This window comes from Schistocerca serialis, chromosome 1 (genome assembly GCF_023864345.2).
Source record: "Schistocerca serialis cubense isolate TAMUIC-IGC-003099 chromosome 1, iqSchSeri2.2, whole genome shotgun sequence".
NCBI lineage: Eukaryota > Metazoa > Arthropoda > Insecta > Orthoptera > Acrididae > Schistocerca > Schistocerca serialis.
In genome coordinates, this window is record NC_064638.1 from 918,825,278 (window position 1) to 918,848,022 (window position 22,745).

A 22,745-nucleotide genomic window follows, 5' to 3' on the forward strand; every position below is an offset into this window, starting at 1 on the left:
AGCCTACAGACTAGCTTCCTATAAGATTTAATCCTCATCAATTCAAGGAATTCCTCAGATATTTAGATGCTGAGTATGGAAATATCGTATACTGGCTCAGTCAATGCCAGGTGTTAAAAGTATTTTATAACATAATTAATGAAATCAAATTGTTCATGATATGAAAAGCAAAATCTGTGCAAGAACTTGACTGTGCCAGATGGGTGGCAGATTTAGTATTTTTGGTGGATTTAACTGCTCATTTAGGTGATGTAGACAGGCGTCTTCAAGATAGAAACCTTCTTATCAGTACAATAAATATGTTCCAAATGAAACTGAAATTATGGCATGTGCAAGTAAATAAAAGCATTTTTTTTTTCATTGCAACATGTTGGCCTAACATAAGCCTAAAAGCAGGATGAAATACACAGCTATACTTTTCAATTTGATGCAAAAATTTGAAAATCAATTTTAGGATTTTCGAAAAAGTAATTGAGATTCATGTATTAATGTGACATCTTTCACAAACCACATTAATATATTGACGCAGCTAAGACAGGTCAATCCAAAACATCCAGAATCAATTAATATATTGAGGTGTAGTTTTCACCAAGTTATAGCGGATAATATGGTGAATTTTCCTTACTTCACAAGTAATTTTTATTGTTTATAGTTGCTGAATTAAGACACTGGCTTCAAGTTTTTTAATGGGACTGTGTACTTTTTTCTGTGGCATTTGAAAGGAACTTCTAAGAGAACTCCAACCACATAATATATATGGGACTTGATCCTTGGTATCAAGATAAATGTTGCAAATCATTGTCCTGCTGTCAGGAGAACAAATTCCACAGATGTCTATTGTACCAAAAGTAAGCAAACATGTAACTCACTTACGGTTACAATATTTACCTGTGTGCTTGAAGTCCATCAGTTTGTCCTCAGCTGTTATAGCAATCAGATAACTTGCACATAAAGCTGTTGAGACATTCACAATGTATATGACAGTTGACTGTTCATGGTGAATGTCACCAGACTTACAGCAGCAGTGCAGTTGTATGCTGAAGAGCATTCAGAGCATGCCAAGCACTCATGATCTGTCTTTGCAAACATTATAAATAAAATGTTCTAGAAACAGTAATTGTGGGGAATAGAATACACCAAGGAAAATGAAGAGCAACCGAAGAAAGAAATGAAACTTAACAGTTTAACAGCAGTAATACACAATGCAAATGTCACTTAGAGGCATCTCGGAAGTATGAGAGGATCAACCAAACAAATGTTCTGCTATCAGTACAGTCAGTTGCATTTCATCATCTTCACATTTCGTTGCATCTATAGCTTCGTGGCAACAGCTTCCTAAATTGTTTACAGTTATCTGAATGTTCTCTGTGAAAGATGCAAAATAAGTTAGTGATGTGACATATTTATGCAGAATTTTGTTTGAGGAAGAAGAACTGATTACAAACCATGGGATGTCACCAGACTGAAATTTTCACTCTGCAGTAGTGTGCATTGATCTGAAACTTCTTAGCAGATTGAAACTGTGTGCTGGAACCTTCCCGCAAAAGGCAAAGGTTATGACTTCGAGTCTCGGTCTGGCTCATAGTTTCAATCTGCCAGGAAGTTTAATGGGATGTCAGTCTTTGCAATATGCATTAAATTTCAGTTGAAAATCCACACTGACTCGAAGAAGTGGATAATAACAACACTCTTGGTCTCTCAGTGTTGGGTGTGTGTTTTTCAAAACCTACATCATTCATCATTAGTCCATATTGTACAGATGGGAATCTAAATACACTGAAATATCTTCAGATATGCTGTTGCCACAGTTTTTCAAAGACTTCCCATTGGACAGAAAGCAGTCATTGTGGTACCAGCATGGTAAATGTCCCTCCTCTGCCACACATGTGATGACAGACCCTTGTAAGAGAACATTTGGAGAGCATCGGAACAGTTGTTCAGGAAGCACAAAATTGTCTCCACACTCATCAATTAATTCTCCACAGAAGTCTGTTTCACAATGTGCACGTGAAGTGGGGGTTAGCAGTACAAGTGTAAAAAGAATTCTGAAAGCTGCAACATGGAAAGTTTACATTCCATGATTACTGCATGTGATTAATGATGATGATCCTGATTGCTGAATGCAATTTTGCGAATTGTATCAGCGAATGGTAACTGATGTTGAACAATTTATGACTAAGGTAGTGTGGGGTGACGAGGCACAATTTAAACTTAATGGAACCGTGAATCAGCGTCACATTGTGAACTGGGCACCGGAAAACCCGCATGTTTATGTGGATAAAGTGCTCAATCTACTGGGGGTTCATGTGTGGTGTGGACTATCATCTATGGTCTTAGTAGGACTCTTTTTTTTCTTTGATGCTACTCTCACTGGAGAAGTGTATCTGGAAATGTTACGCACATCAATTTTGCCAGGTATACGTGTGCTTTATGCAGCTGATGAAGTGGTCTTCTAAGATCTAATACCTAAGGACTTTTACTTGTGGGGAACTGTGAAAGATAATGTCTATCAACATAAGCCATGCAGGCTGGAGGAACTTTGCCAGGAGATTACTGTGACATGTGCAGTGATCTCCACTGTAACATTGACTGACGTAGTTGCGGTGACCACTCGTTGTTCTATTATGTGTGTTACCGTCAACAGTGAAGAGTTTGAACATTTAAAGTAACCATATGCTAAACTGGAGGTTGTACATGTGTGACCAATTATTAAATGTAACATAAACACATAAGTAATAATTTTCATTCCTTAAAGTGTGTATACATTTTTCTGGCAGACTCTGTATTTATTCCTTTCAGATATTTTTGGGCTAGCCTGTCTTAGCTGCTTTATCCTGTATATTATATATACCAAAAGTCAGTGTTCAGCACTAAGAAATTTTGAGAAGTGGCATCCAACAGCAACTGCAAGTATGTGTTGCTTGAGTCGATGTGTGATAAATACTGACCCCCTTACAATAATGACGAAAACCTGGCTGGCCATGGAATTGTATGTCATGCGCAGCACGTGGTTTTGTATCCAACAATCATTTGGATTTACCACTTAGCACAGACATTGACATGTCAGAGGTATTAAGGCTATGAGCGGTAACTCCAGACTACCACCATAAGGGTAGCAACCACTGAGGTATGTGCATCACGGGGTGCCACCCTGTGGTGACTGCATGCTTGGAGCCTGTGGCCTGGGCTCCTGGTGCAGCTCATTCCTTGCTGTACTTTGCAGCTATTTGTATTGTCCCACCTGGCTTCTGAATCACCACCATAGGGCTGGCCCTGGGATTCAACAAAATAGGAGAAATGACTCTGAGGTCCTTGTCCTTGTCGCGTAAAAAAAGGGGATGGGGCAGGGGTACAAATTTCAGGTATTGTAGACTGCTTAAGGGAGATGTGTACCTCGAAATTTTCTGCCCCAACTAAAGTATTTTCAAACAGCTGGTCCATACAACTGCAGTAAACAGCCCAAATCTTGAAAAGGAAATGATTGAGTCACCAAATATGCTTTGTCAACCATCTGGAAGCCAAAAACAGAAAAGGCATCTAAGCATCTAACCTAAAAATATTTTGTGCCAACAGTGAACTAACCACAAATGTTGTTTGACACTCATATAGAACTCAGAGATGGAGACTTGCTCCCTCGAAGGAATACACTGTTTACTATAAGACAAAACTTGGTGTAGTGGCTGTTGCAAAACAAGGCTGCCAAAGATCCTGTTTGTATCTCAGTTAACTATGTTGACTGCTGCTCCACCTACCTGAAAAATGGCCGTCTATCCACAACCAACACTTCCAGCTAGTGTGTGAGGTATGAAAAGCTCAGGTATCCTCATCCACTAACAGGACTTTCATATACCCACCATCCTGTGGATAAATCTATGAGATTTAGGAATAGGCAAACTGAAATCTGCAGCTGAATCTCTAGTTCACGTTGAGGTCCTAAGTGAGTATTTTGCCTCACTGATATCTTTACTTCACCAAATCACAAGGACTCAAACCATCAATTGTTGATATAAATGAAAAATTTTCCTTCAGTCGGAAAACCCTAATGCAGTCAAGATGTCAGATGTATGAATTTGGTACAGTGCAAATTTTCATTTTTTTTTTGTCAATCCATTATTGTCCAAAATAACTGACTTTTTAACCATTCTCTAACCTTTATCCTTTTCCCAACAGCCTGCTAGCAGGGACACACAAATCCATTACCCAATAAGGAATCTGTGAAACAAAGTTCCAATTACAGGCTCATTTGTGTTCCGCCAACGTTATCCGAGGCTTTAGAGTCTACAATTCATGAACAGCTCACTAAAAAATAACATAATAAATAGTACAAAATTGACTGACAAATTGAAACAAGCTATGGAAAAACAACATAAATGGACTAAGAACTGAAACAAGCTATGGACAAACAACAGGTGACTATTGTGTGCGTTTTGGATTTCAGCAAAGTTTTTTACTCTTTCTACTTTGACATTTTTCTTGCAGAACTTAAAGTCAAAATTTTTCTTAAGATGCGATGCAATGGTTCCACTCACACCTGACATTTTGCCAATGGTGTGTAATGATTGAAACAAAAATATCACAGGGGAAGGATGTTGAATCAGGAATCCCAAAAGGACCAACATTGGACTCATTACTCTTCTCATTACATGCTAATGATATGTCAATTATTCTCTCCCACTGCAAATATCACCTACGCACTGATGATTTTCAATTAAATTTATTAGGTTGGTGTATTGGTTCACAGCTTCTTTTGTGTTGTGTGTTGGTATTGCAGTTGCTATGGGTTTAACTATCAATTATTTTTTATTTGTAATTCACTGTTGCTGTTTGAGTTTACATATTGTCATTTTGTCATTTGGAGATAGTGAGTGGAGCTGTGGATGCTAGGAAATGGAGTGTGAAGTGGAGAAATCAGAATATTTTCGACATGTTCTTGTGTCTGAGTTCAGTAGAGGGGTAACAATAGTGGAGGCAGGCATAAACATTTGCACCGTGCATGGGGATAATGCCATTGGACAGAGCATGGCAAAAAAAAGGTTTTCTTCTTTTAAGGATGATCATTTTGACATTAGTGAGTCTTCACATTCAGGAAGACCCTCGGGATTTGATGAGAATTATTTAAACACACTAATCCACAATTATCCACATCATTGAACTCGAGAACTAGTAAATGTGATGAACTGTGGTCATTTCACCATTGTGGGAATGATTCAAAAATCAGTTGTATGGGTACTGCAGGCTCTAAGCCAAAATCACAAAAATCAGTGGGTGGCCATAGGCACATCTCTGCTTATTTGTCATCAATTGGCTCATGAACAACACTGACCTTTCATTTACTCTTTTGTTACTGGCGACAAGAAATAGGGCCTTTATGCCAACATAAGGCAAATAAATAAATGATTGCACAAAAGATCATGTCATGCATCTGGTGGAACAGTGATAGTGTGCTGTATGACAAATTGCTTGTCTGAGGTGTAACCATCACTGCTAACATTTATTGTCAACAAGTGAGATATCTTGCAGATGCAGTTCGAGAATAATGACCAGGTACTCTGCGTAAAGTGATGTTATTCCAGAGTAATGCCTGTTCGCATTCTGCTAGACTGACAAAATGTACTGTATGAGAACTGGGATGGGAAGTCGTGCTGCATCCATTTTATTCATGTAATCTTGTACACTCAAGTTTTCACCTTTTCTCGTCTCTGTTGAACAATCTTCATCAACTTCCTTTCCAGATGAAAATGGGCTTTAAATGTGGCTCAATGAGTTTTTCACCTCAAAACCATGTTATTTCTACAGTTGTGGAATCGAAGATTTACTGCAGCATTGGCAAACAGCAATAAATAGCAAAAGAGAATGCATTAGTGGTGATTGAAGTCTTAGTTATGTGTATCTGCTGTGTCTATAAACTTACAGAAAAACACTGTACACTTGTGCACCAACCCATCAAGTGCAAGTCCAACAAATCTGTGCGCAGATGTTCAGCATCCAAAATGCAAGCAACTTAGTCACTCACAAAAAACTTATTTCCTCTTGGTTCAGAGACTGTTCCACCAATAATACTGAATGGCACAGAAATAACCTTTTCCTCTTCTGCAAAGAACTTAGGGATCATTCTGAACCATCAGTTAGACTGGACTGAATACAGAACTACAGTCTGTAGAAAGGAACTCTCATCACTTCATATGCTGTAGAAATATAAAAAAAGTATTTTCTTTCGAGCTTAAAAAGAAGCTTGTAGAGGCAATAATACTACATATACTTGACTATGATGATACTATTCTCGAAGGACTTTTGTAAAGAAACTCACTTGGACTGGAACTGGTGATGAATGCTTGTGTAAGATACATTGCAATGTATGCTTTTTGGACCATATCGCTCCTGCGATATGAACAGTTATCATGGCTACGTGCATGCTCATAAGGGTAGAGATTATCATATTGTTTGTTCTACGGTCTTCTCAATTAATACACTCCCTCTTATTTGTCTTCAACTAGCACACTACCGTCTGAACAGCATAGCAGAAATACTTGTTCTCAACAAAGTAAAATCCTCTCTGTATCATCACGTAATGCTGTGATGTTTTCCAAATCATTTTATGTATCAGAGCCTAGCCTTGGAACAACCTTCCTTAAAACATCAGAGAAATTAAATTCCTTCCAAACTTCAAAAGGCAGTTAATGGTCCACCTTCTATCACAGTATCCATCTCTTCTATATTCCATGCACCTCACTCTCGTTAGTTGCCCTCCACCACTATTTTTCTCTACCTCTTGGCAGTGAAGTTCTACATTTATATTGTGTTCTGTCATAATAGCAACTGCCACTGTCATTGTCATTTCAATCTTCTCTTTCTGTATTCTTTCTGACTTTAATAATACTAAACATGCCTTCTAATGTACTAATCTAATTATATAATTCTAAATGCCCATTATTATTATTATTATTATTATTATTATTATTATTATTATTATTATTACTACTACAAGGTGTACAACTTTGCTTCCGCCATTTTTTCCCCAACATTTGAGGCTTTAATGAAACAAATTGCTTACACATGTATCATTCAAAGTATTTTCCATCACTGGCCATTACAACTCTCATCTTTCGGGCAGTGTATGAATTGTTCATCTTTTGAAGCAATCCACAAATCAATCCAATTTGTGACTTCTTCATGAGATCAGAAGTGTTGGTCAGCCAGGCCATGTGCCATTAATCTAAACCGGTGATAGTCAGAGGGAGCAGTGTTTGAAGAATACAGCAGGTGGGATAGGACTTCTTATTTTAATGTTTCCAAGTACGTTTTGACCTCTTTTGCAATGTGGGGTCGAGTGTTGTCTTGCTGTAAACTCACTTTATCGTGCCTCTCACTGTATTGTGGCCATTTGTCTTTTAATGCTCTGCTCAAATGCATTAATTGCATTCGATAATGTGCACCTGTGATTGTTTCACTTGGTTTTAACACCTCATAGTACATGACGTCGAGCTGGTCCCTTCAAATGCAGAGCATGACCTTGGAACCATGAATATTTGGTTTGGTAATTGACGTGGAAGCATGGGTGGGATATCCGCACGATTTTTTGCATTTAGGGTTATTATAATGAACCCATTTTTCGTCCGCGGTCACAATGCGATGCAGAAATCCCTTCCGTTTTCGCCTCTGAAACAACTGGTCACAAACACACAAACGCGTTCAACATCTCTTGGTTTCAGCTCACATGGGACCCAAGTTGCTTCTTTCTGAATCATGCCCATAGCCTTGAGACATTTTGAAATGGCTTGCTGTGTCACTCTCACTAATCATGCCAATTCTTCTTGAGTTTGACGCGAGTCTTCACTCAGCAATATCTGCAATTCTGCATCTTTGAAAAAATTCTCTCTTCCATCAGTACGCCAGTCTACGACATTAAAATCACCACTCTTGGAGCATTGAAACCACTCACGACACATTCTTTCACTAATAGCCTCCTTACCATATGTACTTGAGAGCATACGATGAGACTCAGCTGCTGTTTTCTTCATATTGAAACAAAACAGTAACACCTCCCGCAAATGACGAGAATTAGGATCGTAAACTGACATTTTCAATCAAGAACAACTTTATGATGCAGACACAAATTGATTAATGTTTGAATTAGGTTATTTTGACCGAGGTCCAAACTAACTGCCTGACATCTGCAATCTGTTTCTTTCGACCTCTACTCACCATTGTCGCCACCTATCGGCAAATGGCAGAAGCAAAGTTGTACACCTTATATTATTATTATTATTATTATTATTATTATTATTATTATTATTATTATTATTTCTTTCTTTTCTCAGACGTTATGTCTGGTCAAAAATGAAAAGTGACGCGGACCTTGATCAAGCGTGACTTCCTTTTAACTGTACGGTATATGTTATATTGCATTTAGGAACTTTCGGGTAATTGAACATGTATCAATAATTACGGATTTCTGTAGTTGTATATATAAGTTTGGATGTAGCTGTATCGCGTTGATGTACTGGTGAATATTGTGCGGTATGACTCCTGTAGTTGATAGTATAATTGGTATAATGTCAACTTTATCCTGATGCCACATGCCCTTGACTTCCTCAGCCAGTTGGTTGTATTTTTCAATTTTTTCTCCTGTTTTCTTTTGTATATTTGTTGTATTGGGTATGGATATTTCAATTAGTTGTGTTAATTTCTTCTTTTTATTGGTGAGTATGATGTCAGGTTTGTTATGTGGTGTTGTTTTATCTGTTATAATGGTTCTGTTCCAGTATAATTTGTATTCATCGTTCTCCAGTACATTTTGTGGTGCATACTTGTATGTGGGAACATGTTGTTTTATAAGTTTATGTTGTAAGGCAAGCTGTTGATGTATTATTTTTGCTACATTGTCGTGTCTTCTGGGGTATTCTGTATTTGCTAGTATTGTACATCCGCTTGTGATGTGATCTACTGTTTCTATTTGTTGTTTTCAAAGTCTGCATTTATCTGTTGTGGTATTGGGATCTTTAATAATATGCTTGCTGTAATATCTGGTGTTTATTGTTTGATCCTGTATTGCAATCATAAATCCTTCCGTCTCACTGTATACATTGCCTTTTCTTAGCCATGTGTTGGATGCATCTTGATCGATGTGTGGCTGTGTTAGATGATACGGGTGCTTGCCATGTAGTGTTTTCTTTTTCCAATTTACTTTTTTCGTATCTGTTGATGTTATGTGATCTAAAGGGTTGTAGAAGTGGTTATGAAATTGCAATGGTGTAGCCGATGTATTTATATGAGTGATTGCGTTGTGTATTTTGCTAGTTTCTGCTCATTCTAGAAAGAATTTTCTTAAATTGTCTACCTGTCCATAATGTAGGTTTTTTATGTCGATAAATCCCCTTCCTCCTTCCTTTCTGCTTAATGTGAATCTTTCTGTTGCTGAATGTATGTGATGTATTCTATATTTGTGGCATTGTGATCGTGTAAGTGTATTGAGTGCTTCTAGTTCTGTGTTACTCCATTTCACTACTCCAAATGAATAGGTCAATATTGGTATAGCATAAGAATTTATAGCTTTTGTCTTGTTTCTTGCTGTCAATTCTGTTTTCAGTATTTTTGTTAGTCTTTGTCTATATTTTTCTTTTAGTTCTTCTTTAATATTTGTATTATCTATTCCTATTTTTTGTCTGTATCCTAGATATTTATAGGCATCTGTTTTTTCCATCGCTTCTATGCAGTCGCTGTGGTTATCCAATATGTAATCTTCTTGTTTTGTGTGTTTTCCCTTGACTATGCTATTTTTCTTACATTTATCTGTTCCAAAAGCCATATTTATATCATTGCTGAATACTTCTGTTATCTTTAGTAATTGGTTGAGTTGTTGATTTGTTGCTGCCAGTAGTTTTAGATCATCCATGTATAGCAAATGTGTGATGTTGTGTGGGTATGTTCCAGTAATATTGTATCCATAATTTGTATTATTTAGCATGTTGGATAGTGGGTTTAGAGCAAGGCAGAACCAGAAAGGACTTAATGAGTCTCCTTGGTATATTCCACGCTTAATCTGTATTGGCTGTGATGTGATATTATTTGAATTTGTTTGGATATTAAGTGTGGTTTTCCAATTTTTCATTACTATGTTTAGGAACTGTATCAGTTTAGGATCTACTTTGTATATTTCCAATATTTGTAGTAACCATGAGTGGGGTACACTATCAAAAGCTTTTTGGTAATCAATGTATGCGTAGTGTAGCGACCTTTTGTTTAGTTTTAGCTTGATATGTCACCTCTGCATCTATTATCAGTTGCTCTTTACATCCTCGTGCTCCTTTGCAACAGCCTTTTATTAGTGTCATTTCTTATTGTAAATGTTTTGTAAAGATCCTAATCTGGTCAGGCTAAAAAATCAGTAACGAAATAAACAATAAATAAATAAATTATTAAAAACCTAGCAGTATACAGTGGGCGATGCTTGTGAGCAGTTGGGGACAGTCTTTGAGTCCAGGGAAAACACTGGCATCTCCAGCGTCTGTCCTGCAGCTTCCCAACCATCTCAAACTGTTGCCAAAATTGCCTACTTTACACCGTACACCCCACAAGGCATCAGTGTGCGGGCAGTCCTGTCAAATATGTGCCAAATGACAATCAGGGTAGAACTGCTGGTATGCCCGTTGAGTAGAAACAGGTGTGGAAAGTGAATGGTGCCGAGAATTAGAAAAATGATGCAAGAGGAGATTATGACACTTTGAGTAGTACCCGCTGAGGCCAACATGACTGAAAGCAGGCAGAGCCATGACATCACTGTACACAAATCATGAGTGACATTTACATATGGTGGCTCATTGGAACGTGAGGCTGCCTGGCTCACCCCACGCGGCATCAGGGCTGTTTATTCAACATATGTAACTTTGTCATCTGCCAGTTTTCAGATAGAACATCCTCTGGTTGAAACTGGTGAACAGCATCGGGGGAAGTGGAGGGTTGGTGGGGAAACTTAACGGCAGGTGCTTTGGCCAGCAAGTAGTGTGTTGTGAGCACAGAACAATTTCACATTCTGTTTAAGCTGTTCCTACATCTGCTCTTGCTGCAACTTTTGTTGCTGCTCCTGGAGACACACTCCTGCCAGTGCAAAATGTTGTGCCCATGTTGGTTACAATTTAATTCTGAAAAATGAAAAGTGATGTACATGTAAGAATGTTCTACGTTGCCACTGTATCTCCACAGACATGACAACACTGTACAGCCATCACTGTCAGCACATATATAACTATACTAGCTGACAGTGACCCATCTACAAAGTCTGGAAGCAGAACCTTGGAAGAGGGAAATGAAACTCGATATGCCAGTCAATCTTTGTGGGAGTTAGAATCCAAGCACCGCATAGAGACGAGTGCAGAGAAAAACACAGTAGGATCAGCGCAAGTGACTTACAAACCAAATACATAGAAAACAGAGCACAGCACAAGGCCTAGGTGTGTTCTAAGGTAGTTGATGTCTGTGTAAGAACTGCCGAGCCAGGTCTATTGCCACAGGCAGGTAAATTCCTGGTTCAGGAGTCTGTCCATAGTACACTTCTTGCAGGGTCTCAGTGACAGCATTCTGCACTATTCTGCTATGCTACCCACACGACCTGATCCACATCCATATCAATGTCTGTCGACGGGTGTAAAAAAATAATTTTTTTTTTAACCTATCAATTTCTTGTCCTGGATTCTTGAGTGAATTTTGATTGCCAAGTCATGCAAGACTTTCAGGGGCTGCAGTAAGTGTGACATCTTGTCATGCATTTTCTTGCAATCACTTATCTACTTCAACAAACCTAATGTCTTTGTATTCCTTTACTCTTTCACTATTTACTGATATAAGTCTAGTATCAGTGTCTTCTTTCACTATTTTAAATCTAATATCCAGATCCTTTTTGATTTCTTAAAATGTAAATCTTCATGTTAGTTTTTCTGTTCAACAAAGAAAATCCTTTCTTTTGGCTATGTGTCTGCTCAATTTGACTAGTTTGCCCTCTGTATCCTCTTGCCCTTAAATCATTTTTATTTACTGGGCTTATTAAAATGTTTCATCCTTTAAAGGAGATATGATCCTCTTAACACTCTTTTCTCAATGCTAATGTTTTTCTGTCTTGTTATTTGTTGCTTGTCCCTCAAAACTTGGTTTCCATCCACCCACTGCGGATTTTTTCCTCTGGCAAATCTTTTTATGTCACTGCTGGGTCATTACACACCAATGGTTCCCATCTCATCATCTCCAACCAAATTAAATTTTGTACAGATATTCCCCACAGATTAAAAGTAAGCTGTGCAAAATTTCAGATGAAGATAAAAGAGAATTCTAGGTTTTAGGATTTCACTGGAGTGCTCCAATATCTGAGGCGAGCTCTGCAACTGTTTAGGCAAAATTTAACACAGAAAAAAATTGAAACTAGTAGTAATATAAATGAAACAATGGAAAATCCAATCTGCCCAAAGTGGGCGGTGAAAGTGGTCGCATGAGTGTGAGATGTGCCTGCTTGCGTGAATATGTGTGTGTGTGCATGTTTTCTTTCTTTTCTGAAGCAGAGCTCAGTGTGTAACAGTTTTTCCGTTATGACTGACTGCAACTCAGTGTATCATTTTTATGGTCAGTGGCAATGTATCCCTGTCATAAATGTTAGTAATGTAAGTAAGATATTTCTGTTAGGTCAGTCAACTATATTAATACCTGGGTGTTATAATTTGTAGGAATATGAAATGGAATGAACTCAGTTCTTGTTCATTATTATATTCTGCAGATCTCTTGATCAGGGATCTGTTCCCTGTAATTGGAAGAAATGTCACAATATAACAGATTCATATAATTACCTTTCTCTATTGTGCGTATTGTTGTTTATTGCGGACATTCACTATGTTGGTTTAAAACATGAAAATATCAACAACCAAGTCAAATGGAAGAGACCAGGTTGGAATTATGTGGCTAGAACAGCCAGAGATAGTGGTCGCATGTACGTGAGATATGCTATCTTGTGTAAATGTGTGTATGTGTTTTGTTTTCTTTTCTGAAGAAGACGTAGGCCGAAAACTCGATATACAACAGCTTTTTTTGTTGTGTCTGTCTGCAACTCAGCATATCTTTACAGTGAGTAACAATCCATACTGTTCGTAATACTGTCAAATGAAGAGACATAGTAAAATAGTGGACTCCTTATTGCAGCAAATGGTAAGAAAGAAAGAGAGAGAGAGAGAGAGAGAGAGAGAGAGAGAGAGAGAGGGGGGGGGGGGGGGGGGGCTCTATCTGTTGCAGAATTCTGCCATCCATGTTCAGACACAATGATCTAGTTTTAACATAGTGGGGTTCTTGATTTTCAGCAGGGATTCCAAAAACAACAATAGTGTCAAACACAGTCCATTCTATCTGCATGATATGCTAGAACCCATGGATAAAGGTTACTTGGCCAGTTCAGTGTCTTCACTTTTCAAATGTTTTTGATCATTGCTGCAGTGACATGTAAACATAGCACATTCTTGCGAGATATGTAAGAGGGTTGGAACTTTAATAGTGGCAACTATTTATTTACAGCTCTTACAAAATAGATACGTGTTTCAAAGTTTTACTCACCTTCAAAGTAGTCACCAACACTATGTATAACACGTTGCCAGTGGTGTGGAAGTCATAGTATACTCTTAGCAGTGCCAGTTGTGTTGACAGTCTGAGCAGCTCAGTCTATTGCCCGATGAATTTGTAGCAGTTATGAAGCATATGCCTTGAAGTGTTTCCTTCAGTTTAGAAATCGAGTTGAACTTACGAGGGCTTAAGTCAGGGGAGTGCAGTAGGTGGTATAGCACTTAGCAGCCCCATCAGTCAAACAAATCAGTAACAGCTTGCACTGTACATGCTTGAGCATTGTCCTGCAAAATGATGGCCAGGTCCTGCAGAAAGTGTTATCACTTCTGTCTCTATGCTGGTCGTAGGTTGTGTTCCAAAAATGAACAGCATAGAGACAGAAGTGATGACACTTTCTGCAGGACCTGACCATCATTTTGCAGGACAATCCTCAAGCACGTACAGTGTAAGCTTTTACTGATTTGTTTGACTGATGGGGCTGCTAAGTGCTATACCACCTACTGCACTCCCCTGCCTTAAGCCCTTGTAAGATCAACTCAGTTTCTAAACTGAAGGAAACACCTAACATTTGCTTCAGAACTGCTACAAATATGTTGGGCAAACTGTCAACACAACTGGCACTGTTAAGAGTATACTATGACTTCCACATCACTGTCAATGGGTTATACACAGTGCTGGCGACTACTTTGAAGGTCAGTAAAACTTTGAAACACGTATCTATTTTGTACAAGCTGTAAATAAATAGTTGCCACTATTGAAGTTCCAACCCTTGTAGTTACACCACAGTTGGACAGAACACATACATACTATTATTCTGGTGAGTCATACACAGACATAGCAGTAATTCTGGATACAATCCCGGAAATTGCTTACTGTGTTATATGTTACTGACCTCATGCGCAGTGTTTGTTGAAATCTCAGACTTTTTTCATAGATGATAGTTACTTAGGTGCCGAAATGTATCCAGTAAAAAATATAATAAAATTAAATCTTATCTAAATAAGAAGCTGATGCTAAGGCTTTCAGCTACATAAGCATATCGAGATGTAAATTTGTGCATTTCATGCCACGCAAAAATTAAAAAAAGAACTAGCAGATTTGAAGAAAATGCCTGGTATTTTGTCAAAATCTTAGAATATCAAAGAAAAATATTTTTAGTGCTGAACGTGTGACTCTCCTTAAAGCTCCTTCAAACATGCATGCTCACTTACAGAATATGGTGATAAAAATATCTTTCATGGAGGTTTAAAATTCACTAAGTCATCCTAGATTTCATGTGTGGGTGGAAAAGTGTGGAATTTTAATATTTGGGACAGTGATAAGTACTGATGTGAACAGTTCCATTGTTTGCTGGGTACACATCTATATGTAGAAAGAGTATTGAAATGGAGATATCGGGATCTTAATACAGATACCAACTTACAGCCTTAATTTACTGACTTTTGATAGTGAAAGTACTGCTGGTGGGCTATCATGGGCAATTTTAAGCTAATATCAGTACATATGTTTTTTTTAAATTATTTACATGTAGTCAGTAGTTTTCAGATAAGAGTTTGAAGAATGCTTAAATTGTAATTTTGTGTGATTGCATTCTATCTCCTTATTCATTGTCATTCCTTTTGGGAGTCAGTTAATTACTAAACAAAAGTTACATAACTAACTAGTATGATCCGGTGGCAGAAATGAGTTATGTACAAGAATTCCAGAAAATATGGAAACTTTGTGACAAATGCATACTTGAACATCAGTACAGAGGATAACCAAGCCCGCAGGTTGCGCCATTGTATTTGACCACATATGCCACTTGTGCCATTATACATTATAAGTGTCATTCATGGTTAAAACAGTGTTCTGTGTAGTTGTGAATGCATTATGTCAGAGCTCATTGAATTCAAACGTGGGCAAATTGTTCATGTTTGTATGGTGGATGCTTCTCTAAACAAGGCAGCCAGAGTGTTTTGATGTTCCAAGAAGCACAATATCGAATATTTATACCGCATGCAGGGAAAGTGGAAAAACATTGTCTGCGAAGTCACATTACAGTTGAAAGTGGCCATTGAGTGAGGTGACAGATGACCATTGAAGAGAATTGTGATGAAAAATAAAAGGACTACGCCTGCAAAAGTCACTGCAGAACTGAATGCCACCCTTGCGAGCTGTCAGAACCAAAACAACAAGCAGGGAGCTTTATAAGCTGGGAATTGCAGACTGAGTTGGAATTCCAAAACAACATATTAATGATCCAAATGGCTGTAACATGAAAATGTGCTGCCAAGGCCATAAAACCTGGAATGTGGAGCAATGGAAGAAAGCCATTTGGTAGGATGCTTCTTGTTTCACAGTTTCCAGCTTCTTGTAGAATTTGTGTCCCAAGCGTGAAACATGGTGTAGGTTCAGTGATGATTTGGGCAGCCATATCATGTTATTCTATCTGCACTGTGGTTACTCTGCAAGCTTACAGTACTGCGAAGGATTATGTCACCATTTTGGCTGATGAGATCCATCTGATGGTACTGTATTTGTTCCTCAGTGGCGATGCCTTATTCCAAGACAACAGGCCCCCTTTTCACACAGCTTGCATCGTCCATGACTGGTGTTGTGAGCAGGAAGATGAGTTGCTGCATCTCCTCAGGACACTAGTCACCAGATCTCAATATTATTGAGCCTTTGTGGTCTACTTTGGAGAGAAGGGTGCATGATCGCTATCCACCTCCATCATTTATACCTGAAATTGCCACAGTTTCACAGGGAGAATTGTTTAAGAGTCCCTTGAAAACCATACTGTGTCTGTACTTTGTATTTGTTCATCTTGAGACAACTGTAACCTGTTTTGAATGCCAATGGGTTTCCTACATTGTATTAGGCATGGTAATGTGTTGTGTTTTTGTTTTTCCATGCTTATATATTGCCCCTTTCATATAAACTGTTTTTTATGAGAAACTTCTCATTAAGGTTATGGTAGACCCAGTGATAAAGAGTTGTGGGAAATTGTTGCTGTTTGCTTCATAAATAAGTAAATACTGAACTGTCCTTCCAATTGCAGTTTTCTATTTTCATTGCTTCATTTTATTCACAGAGGCATACTGTTTTTTCTTGGAAATATTTTATGAAATGCATTATTTCATCAGTAGACATTTAGTACTTACAGTTGATATAAAAGAATTGTTGTCTGTTATCAGAAGCCCTCAGAGGCCAGCTTCTGGAGATGAAGTGCCATTGACATTGTCTACAACACCTCCACTACATTCACTCCGTGGTTGGGTACCACCACTTGTAGGACCATTGCCTGATGACTTTCTAAGGATAACACCAGCCACGACATGGGATAGTCACCATAAGAAACAGGTAATTAGCATTGTGTGCACTAGGATGTGCCTAAAATACACATATTTTTTTCTGATATACCAACAGTCTATCATCCACATCTTGTGTAAGTAATGATGCCCATTTGCTGTCAATCTCTAGAGAAGAGTGGAAGAAAGTCTGATGTTCAGGCACTTTCTTGTCTTTGGTGGAGGTAACTGCATCTATAAATGTGTGACATAATAATTAGTTGTTGCAGCTCTTCCTGTCAATGTGTATTTGCTATCTACATAATACTTATGGTTAAGTTGCACGACATATCTTCCAGTGGTAAACTTGACTATATAATATTTAGTAAATATCGGAGATGCTGAGTTGCACACACATCTGCAGACTCAGAGAGCTGTGAGTGTAGTTTCAGCTCTCTGAGACTGCAGACGTGTATGCAAGTTGCGTTTGCGTGAGTGTGTGTGTGTGTGTGTGTGTGTGTGTGTGTGTGTGTGTGTGTGTGTGTGTCTCCACGGCTGACAAAGGCCTTAATGGCCAAAAGCTATGAGTGTGTGAATCTTTCTATTGTGCCTATCGCGACTCAGCATATCCTCTATATGGTGAGTAGCAACTTTCCTTCTCTGTATTGTTATATTCCAACCTGGATTTTCCATTGTTTAATATTCAGTAAAAATTTTTGTTAAGCCAAGATCGCCAATTGTTATAAAATGTCCATGTTACCAGTTTTTGCTCGTTAAGTGCAATTGACAGTATAAGCAAATAACAGGCAGAGAAGGAAGTGAAGGACAGTATGATCACAGTTGCTGAGGAAACAGTTCAGGTTATGAGACCCAAGTAGCATGGATGGTGGAACCAAGAATGTGAAGAAACATTGTCATACTAGAAGGAAGTGTGGCAAGAATGCTATCCACAAAAAAGGAAAGATGGTTTTTAAAATTTAAAGAAGTGTGATTACAAGCAGCAGAATTGATGATAAACATTAAAGATGCATATGATAATGATCAGCTTGGTTAAATTCAAAATGATTGTCAGGGAAAAAATCAGAGATTTCTACCAAGTTTTGGGTATAACCTCTCAAAGTTTAATCCCCCCAATATCTGTTGTTGAAAAAATAATGGAAACCTAACATTATCCAACAAAGAAATCTGTGAAGTATTAGCTCAATATTTTGAGATTTTGTTCACTTGTTTATTTTGTTTTGTGGTGATGCCTCAGAACATGTCCTACCAACCGATCCCTTCTTCTAGTCAAGTTGTGCCACAAACTCCTCTTCTCCCCAATTCTATTCAATACCTCCTCATTAGTTATGTGATCTACCCATCTAATCTTCAGCATTCTTCTGTAGCACCACATTTCGAAAGCTTCTGTTCTCTTCTTGTCTAAACTATTTATTGTCCACGTTTCACTTCCATACATGGCTACACTCCATACAAATACTTCCAGAAAAGACTTCCTGACACTTAAATCTATACTCGATGTTAACAAATTTCTCTTCTTCAGAAATGCTTTCCTTGCCATTGCCAGTCTACCGGAAGGCGTAGGCAACAAAATGAGAGGACTTGCCCATTGACAAGCTTGAATGGGAGCAACTAGACAATTATCTTGCAATTCTTTAAATTCACTTTCTGCTTTGTCTCTTAAAGCAATAGTAAGAGCCTCTTTTTCAATTTGAGAATAATTGCACCAAGTTTGTGTTAACAACTTTGAGGCAAAAGTGATAGATCTGTCTTGTTCACCAACTCTGTGTGAATGTACAGCACTGATTCTGTAAGAAGCAGCATCGACTTGCAAAACTACCAGCTTGGCAGGGTCAAAATGCACTAGACATCTGTCTCTGAGCAAAGCATTTTTGAGTTTCTGAAATGCATACAACCTGTAGTTCAGACAAAATGGACATTTATGTGATGCAAGTAATGCACTGGAGCTGTAATCTGAGTGGCATTCAGTGTGAACTGAATGTAGTATGTCATCTTGCCTAATACTGACTGCTGTTTAGATGCATTACAAGGAACAGGCAGTCACTGATTGCAAGCAAAAGAGATTGGAAGGGGTGCACACCCCGACTGTTTATCACATGACTTAAGCACAATAGTACAGTTTGAAAAAAGTCACGCTTTTCGAGATGACACTTTAGTCTTGCTTCTGAAGACACTCAAAAAAAGAGTATGCAAATTGGCAATGTGTTCCTCTGGTGTACGATGCGAGACAACAATATCAGCAAGTTAGTTTGAACAAAATGGCACTTTTGCACTCAGCTGTCCCAAGTAATGTTGAAAAATAGCAGGTGTAGAAGCACGGCCAAAGGGCAAACACAAATACTTGAACAGTCCAGATTGTGTATTTACAACAAACACTTTCTGTGATTCTTCATCTAATGGAATCTGCAAGTAGGCATCATGCAAATCTAACTTAGGAAAGTAATGTCCTGAACCAAGCCTATCCATGAGTTCCTCAGCGTGAGGTAACGAATAAGTGTCAACTACTGTCTGTGGGTTGACTGTAGACTTGAAGTCAATAAAAATGCGAAAGTGACCAGAAGGCGTAGGCAACAAAATGAGAGGACTTGCCCATTGACTAGCTTTAATGGTAGCAATTAGACAATTATCTTGCAATTATTTCAATTCACTGTCTACTTTGTCTCTTAAAGCAATTGGAATGGGGTGTGCCCGGAAAAATGTAGGCTGTGAATTTCTCTCAATGTAATATGCGCTACAAAGCTGTTAGCTCTTCCCATTGCTTCTGAAAATAGTTCAGGAAATTCTCTAAGCAAGCTAACAACACTGTGTTTAGGGTCAAAAGCTGATACTGAAAGTACATTGTCTTGGATGGTAAGGCCAAACAAATCAAAGGCATCAAAACTGAATATTTTCTCACTGTCTCTTGATCTCAACACAATAAAATTCACCTTCCTAGTGTAAGATTTGTAAGTTGCAGGCAAACTACACTGTCCAAGCACTGGAAATTCCTGCCTGTTGTAAGCAGTGAGGAGCTTGCTAGATTTAGAAAGGCATGGTGAGCCTAACTGCTTGTACAGGGCATGATTAAGCAAGGTTACTGAGGCACCTTTGTTTAACTGAAAGTTCATACAATGGCCAGCAATTCATAAAGAGACAAATAGTTTGTTAGAACGTCATTGCACAGCACTAGGGCAAAAAGGAGGCACAACCTTAATCTTACTTTTGTCAGAACCTGTTGTAGGTTTGGAAAATACAACATTCACTGCATGTGCATGAGTCTGTTTTTTTTCTAGGGGTCGGCAAAACTGACGTTTTCGTGCCATTGCAAACAAACTGCTTGGATATGGCCTTTTTTTCTACATGTACAACATGTTGCATTACACGATGGACTATCCTCTCTTTTATGGTGAGCAAAGCATCTAGGGCAAGACTTGACAAAATGCACAGGTCTGTTTACCTGTCTACCTGGCTGTCCATGCGGTTGTGTATGTGCTAGGTGTTGTGGCTGCTTGGTGCGGTTGCGAGCAAGGGCTGACTCAACCCTACAAACTGGGGCCTGATCAAACCAATCGGCTGCTATAGCACCCAAATCATATTGCTCTATTATTTGCAGTACTTGAGGAAGTGATGGATCAGATTACTTTAGGTTCTGTTCCTGTATTCTACTATTGGGGACATTGAATGTTATTGCATCTCTAATCAATAAATCACTGGAAAAGTTGCCACAGCTACACTTAAATTTACACTTCCTAGTCATGCCTGTTAATGCTGTGTACAACTGATGGTACGTCTGTTCCGGATTTTTCTACAAGCGAAAAAACTGATATCTGGCTGCAGCTACTTGGAGTTGCTGGTATTGAGTTAATGCAGCGATTACTTCATCATAACTGAGTTCATCAGGAGATGCAGTAGGGACCCCATAGTTGAAAGAAAGTATTGTAGCTTTACCGTACCTTGAACTCAATGAAGTTCACAAAGTGTTTGGAAGTGTGTCAGGTATTCAAACCATTCTCTCTGGTGTCATTAAATTGCCAGAACAGCGGTATGCTGTCAGCCGCATTTATTGGGCTGGTTGGGTTGTCTGTCACGTGGCCTACACAGCTTCTGTAGCCAGGAGTTGTTGTACCGTTGTTAGTAGGGCAGCAATTTGTTGTAGCCCAAGTAATATGCCTATGACTTTCAGATTTCTGGAAATCTGCCCTTTAAACTTGTCATAGTTCAAATTTAATTACAATTGTTTCATGTTATCATATGTTTCTTTCATGCAAGGTGCATATCCAATTGGAAATGGAAAAAATTGCCATTATGCAGTAGCAGACACTTCAAACTTACTTTGGAGGAGTCGATAAATAACCTCCACTGATCACTTTTATAATTAATGCCCATAGCTATCAATAGTCCTGTGCATCACTACAAAAAACAAGTCCTTTTTCACTTTTGAAAAATGGAAGGAATGGCAAATTTACAGTCACATTTACTGCCTGATCATGATGATTCCACTGTTGTAATCTTGACACCAGCAGTTCAGCTTTACCTTTTGGCAATTCCGGATCCCACACTAGGACATTAAGTTCACACTTTGTTATTTTGTGAATCTCTGTACATTCACCATTACACACAAAATCAAGATCTTTCGAAGAACTGGTTTTTGAAGGTGATGGTGTAGTACTAGTTTCACTACTGTCCTCGTCACTGTCAAATCAAGTGGCCTCCATGAGGCATTGGTCACATGGCAGACGGTATGTTAGAATATGTCAGGGAAGACTTCTTAGAAACACCATTAACGTAGTTGTCATACAAAACTATGTCATTCATTGTCAACCATTGATGGTTCTTGACAGATCGTGGGTATAGCAAAGCCCATGGAAGATCTTTTATGTTCCAACCATGAATGGAGACTTGAGACACAAGATATGCGACATACATGAGGAGCCCAGGACCTGTCTCGGTCCCTTATTACAAGCCTAAGTACTGTCTTTTTGCCTTCCTAGTATGTGGGGTTATTGGCCTCCTTTGTGATTTCAGTGTAGCCTGTCTGCAGATGTAGCAAAAATTGTCAGCACTGTTGATGCATTTGCAAGGCATATTGAATCACAGGAATTACGATGACCACACACACTAACTACACTCTAGAATCCCCTTCCCCTTCCCCTCTGCCACCCCTTCCCCCTTCCCCTTCCCCTTCCCCTTCCCCTACAACTTCCTGCTACGAGCTCAGGCTAAAAATAGCTCCCAAATACAGCTATTGCTGCATGGAACTTCATTATTCTGTCTGTCATCAGTGGGATTTTGAAGCCTATATGGGAAGGGATTGACAGTGAATGCTCATAAGATATATTATAGTTAAATCCACCCTACTTTAACTTGGATGTGAGAGCTAATTCGAGTTTTTGATTGTCATTTTCGTTGCCAGTGTGGTTGATATAGTTAACGAACATTTATTTTATCTTAGTTATATTTTCGTTGTTGGCTAGTGTTATTAAATTATGCTCTGTGAAAGTTCTACAAGGTTGTTTCCAGAATGAATTTTCCACTCTGTAGTGGAGTGTGTGTGCTTATCTGAAACTTCCTGGAAGATTAAAACTATGTGCCAGTCCAGGACTCAATCACAGGACCTTTGCCGTTAATGGGCAAGTGCTCTTTCAGTTGAGTTACATGAGCAGGACTCATGACCTGTACTCATGACTTTACTTCCAACAGTAACTGATTTCCTACTTCCAAACCTCACAGAAGTTCTCCTGCGAAACTTGCAGGAAACTTAAAAGAAAGGATATTGTGGAGTTGTGGCTTATCCACAGCCTGGAGGATGCTCCTACAATGAATTTTTATCTGTGAGTGGAATGTGCGCTGATATGAAACTTGCTGGAAGATAATAACAGTGTGCCGAAC

At 38.6% G+C, this 22,745-nt stretch overlaps 1 protein-coding gene across 2 annotated transcripts in view; it reads left to right on the top strand.

The window, feature by feature from the left end:
• The window catches only part of LOC126412337 (CUE domain-containing protein 1), a 222,038-nt gene that overhangs the window by 28,596 nt on the left and 170,697 nt on the right, over positions 1–22,745 (top strand). For both annotated transcript variants that reach the window (XM_050081892.1, XM_050081883.1), the window contains exon 4: positions 16,767–16,932. In XM_050081892.1, coding sequence (XP_049937849.1) covers positions 16,767–16,932 — 166 coding nt within the window. The remainder of the gene's footprint in view (positions 1–16,766; positions 16,933–22,745) is intronic.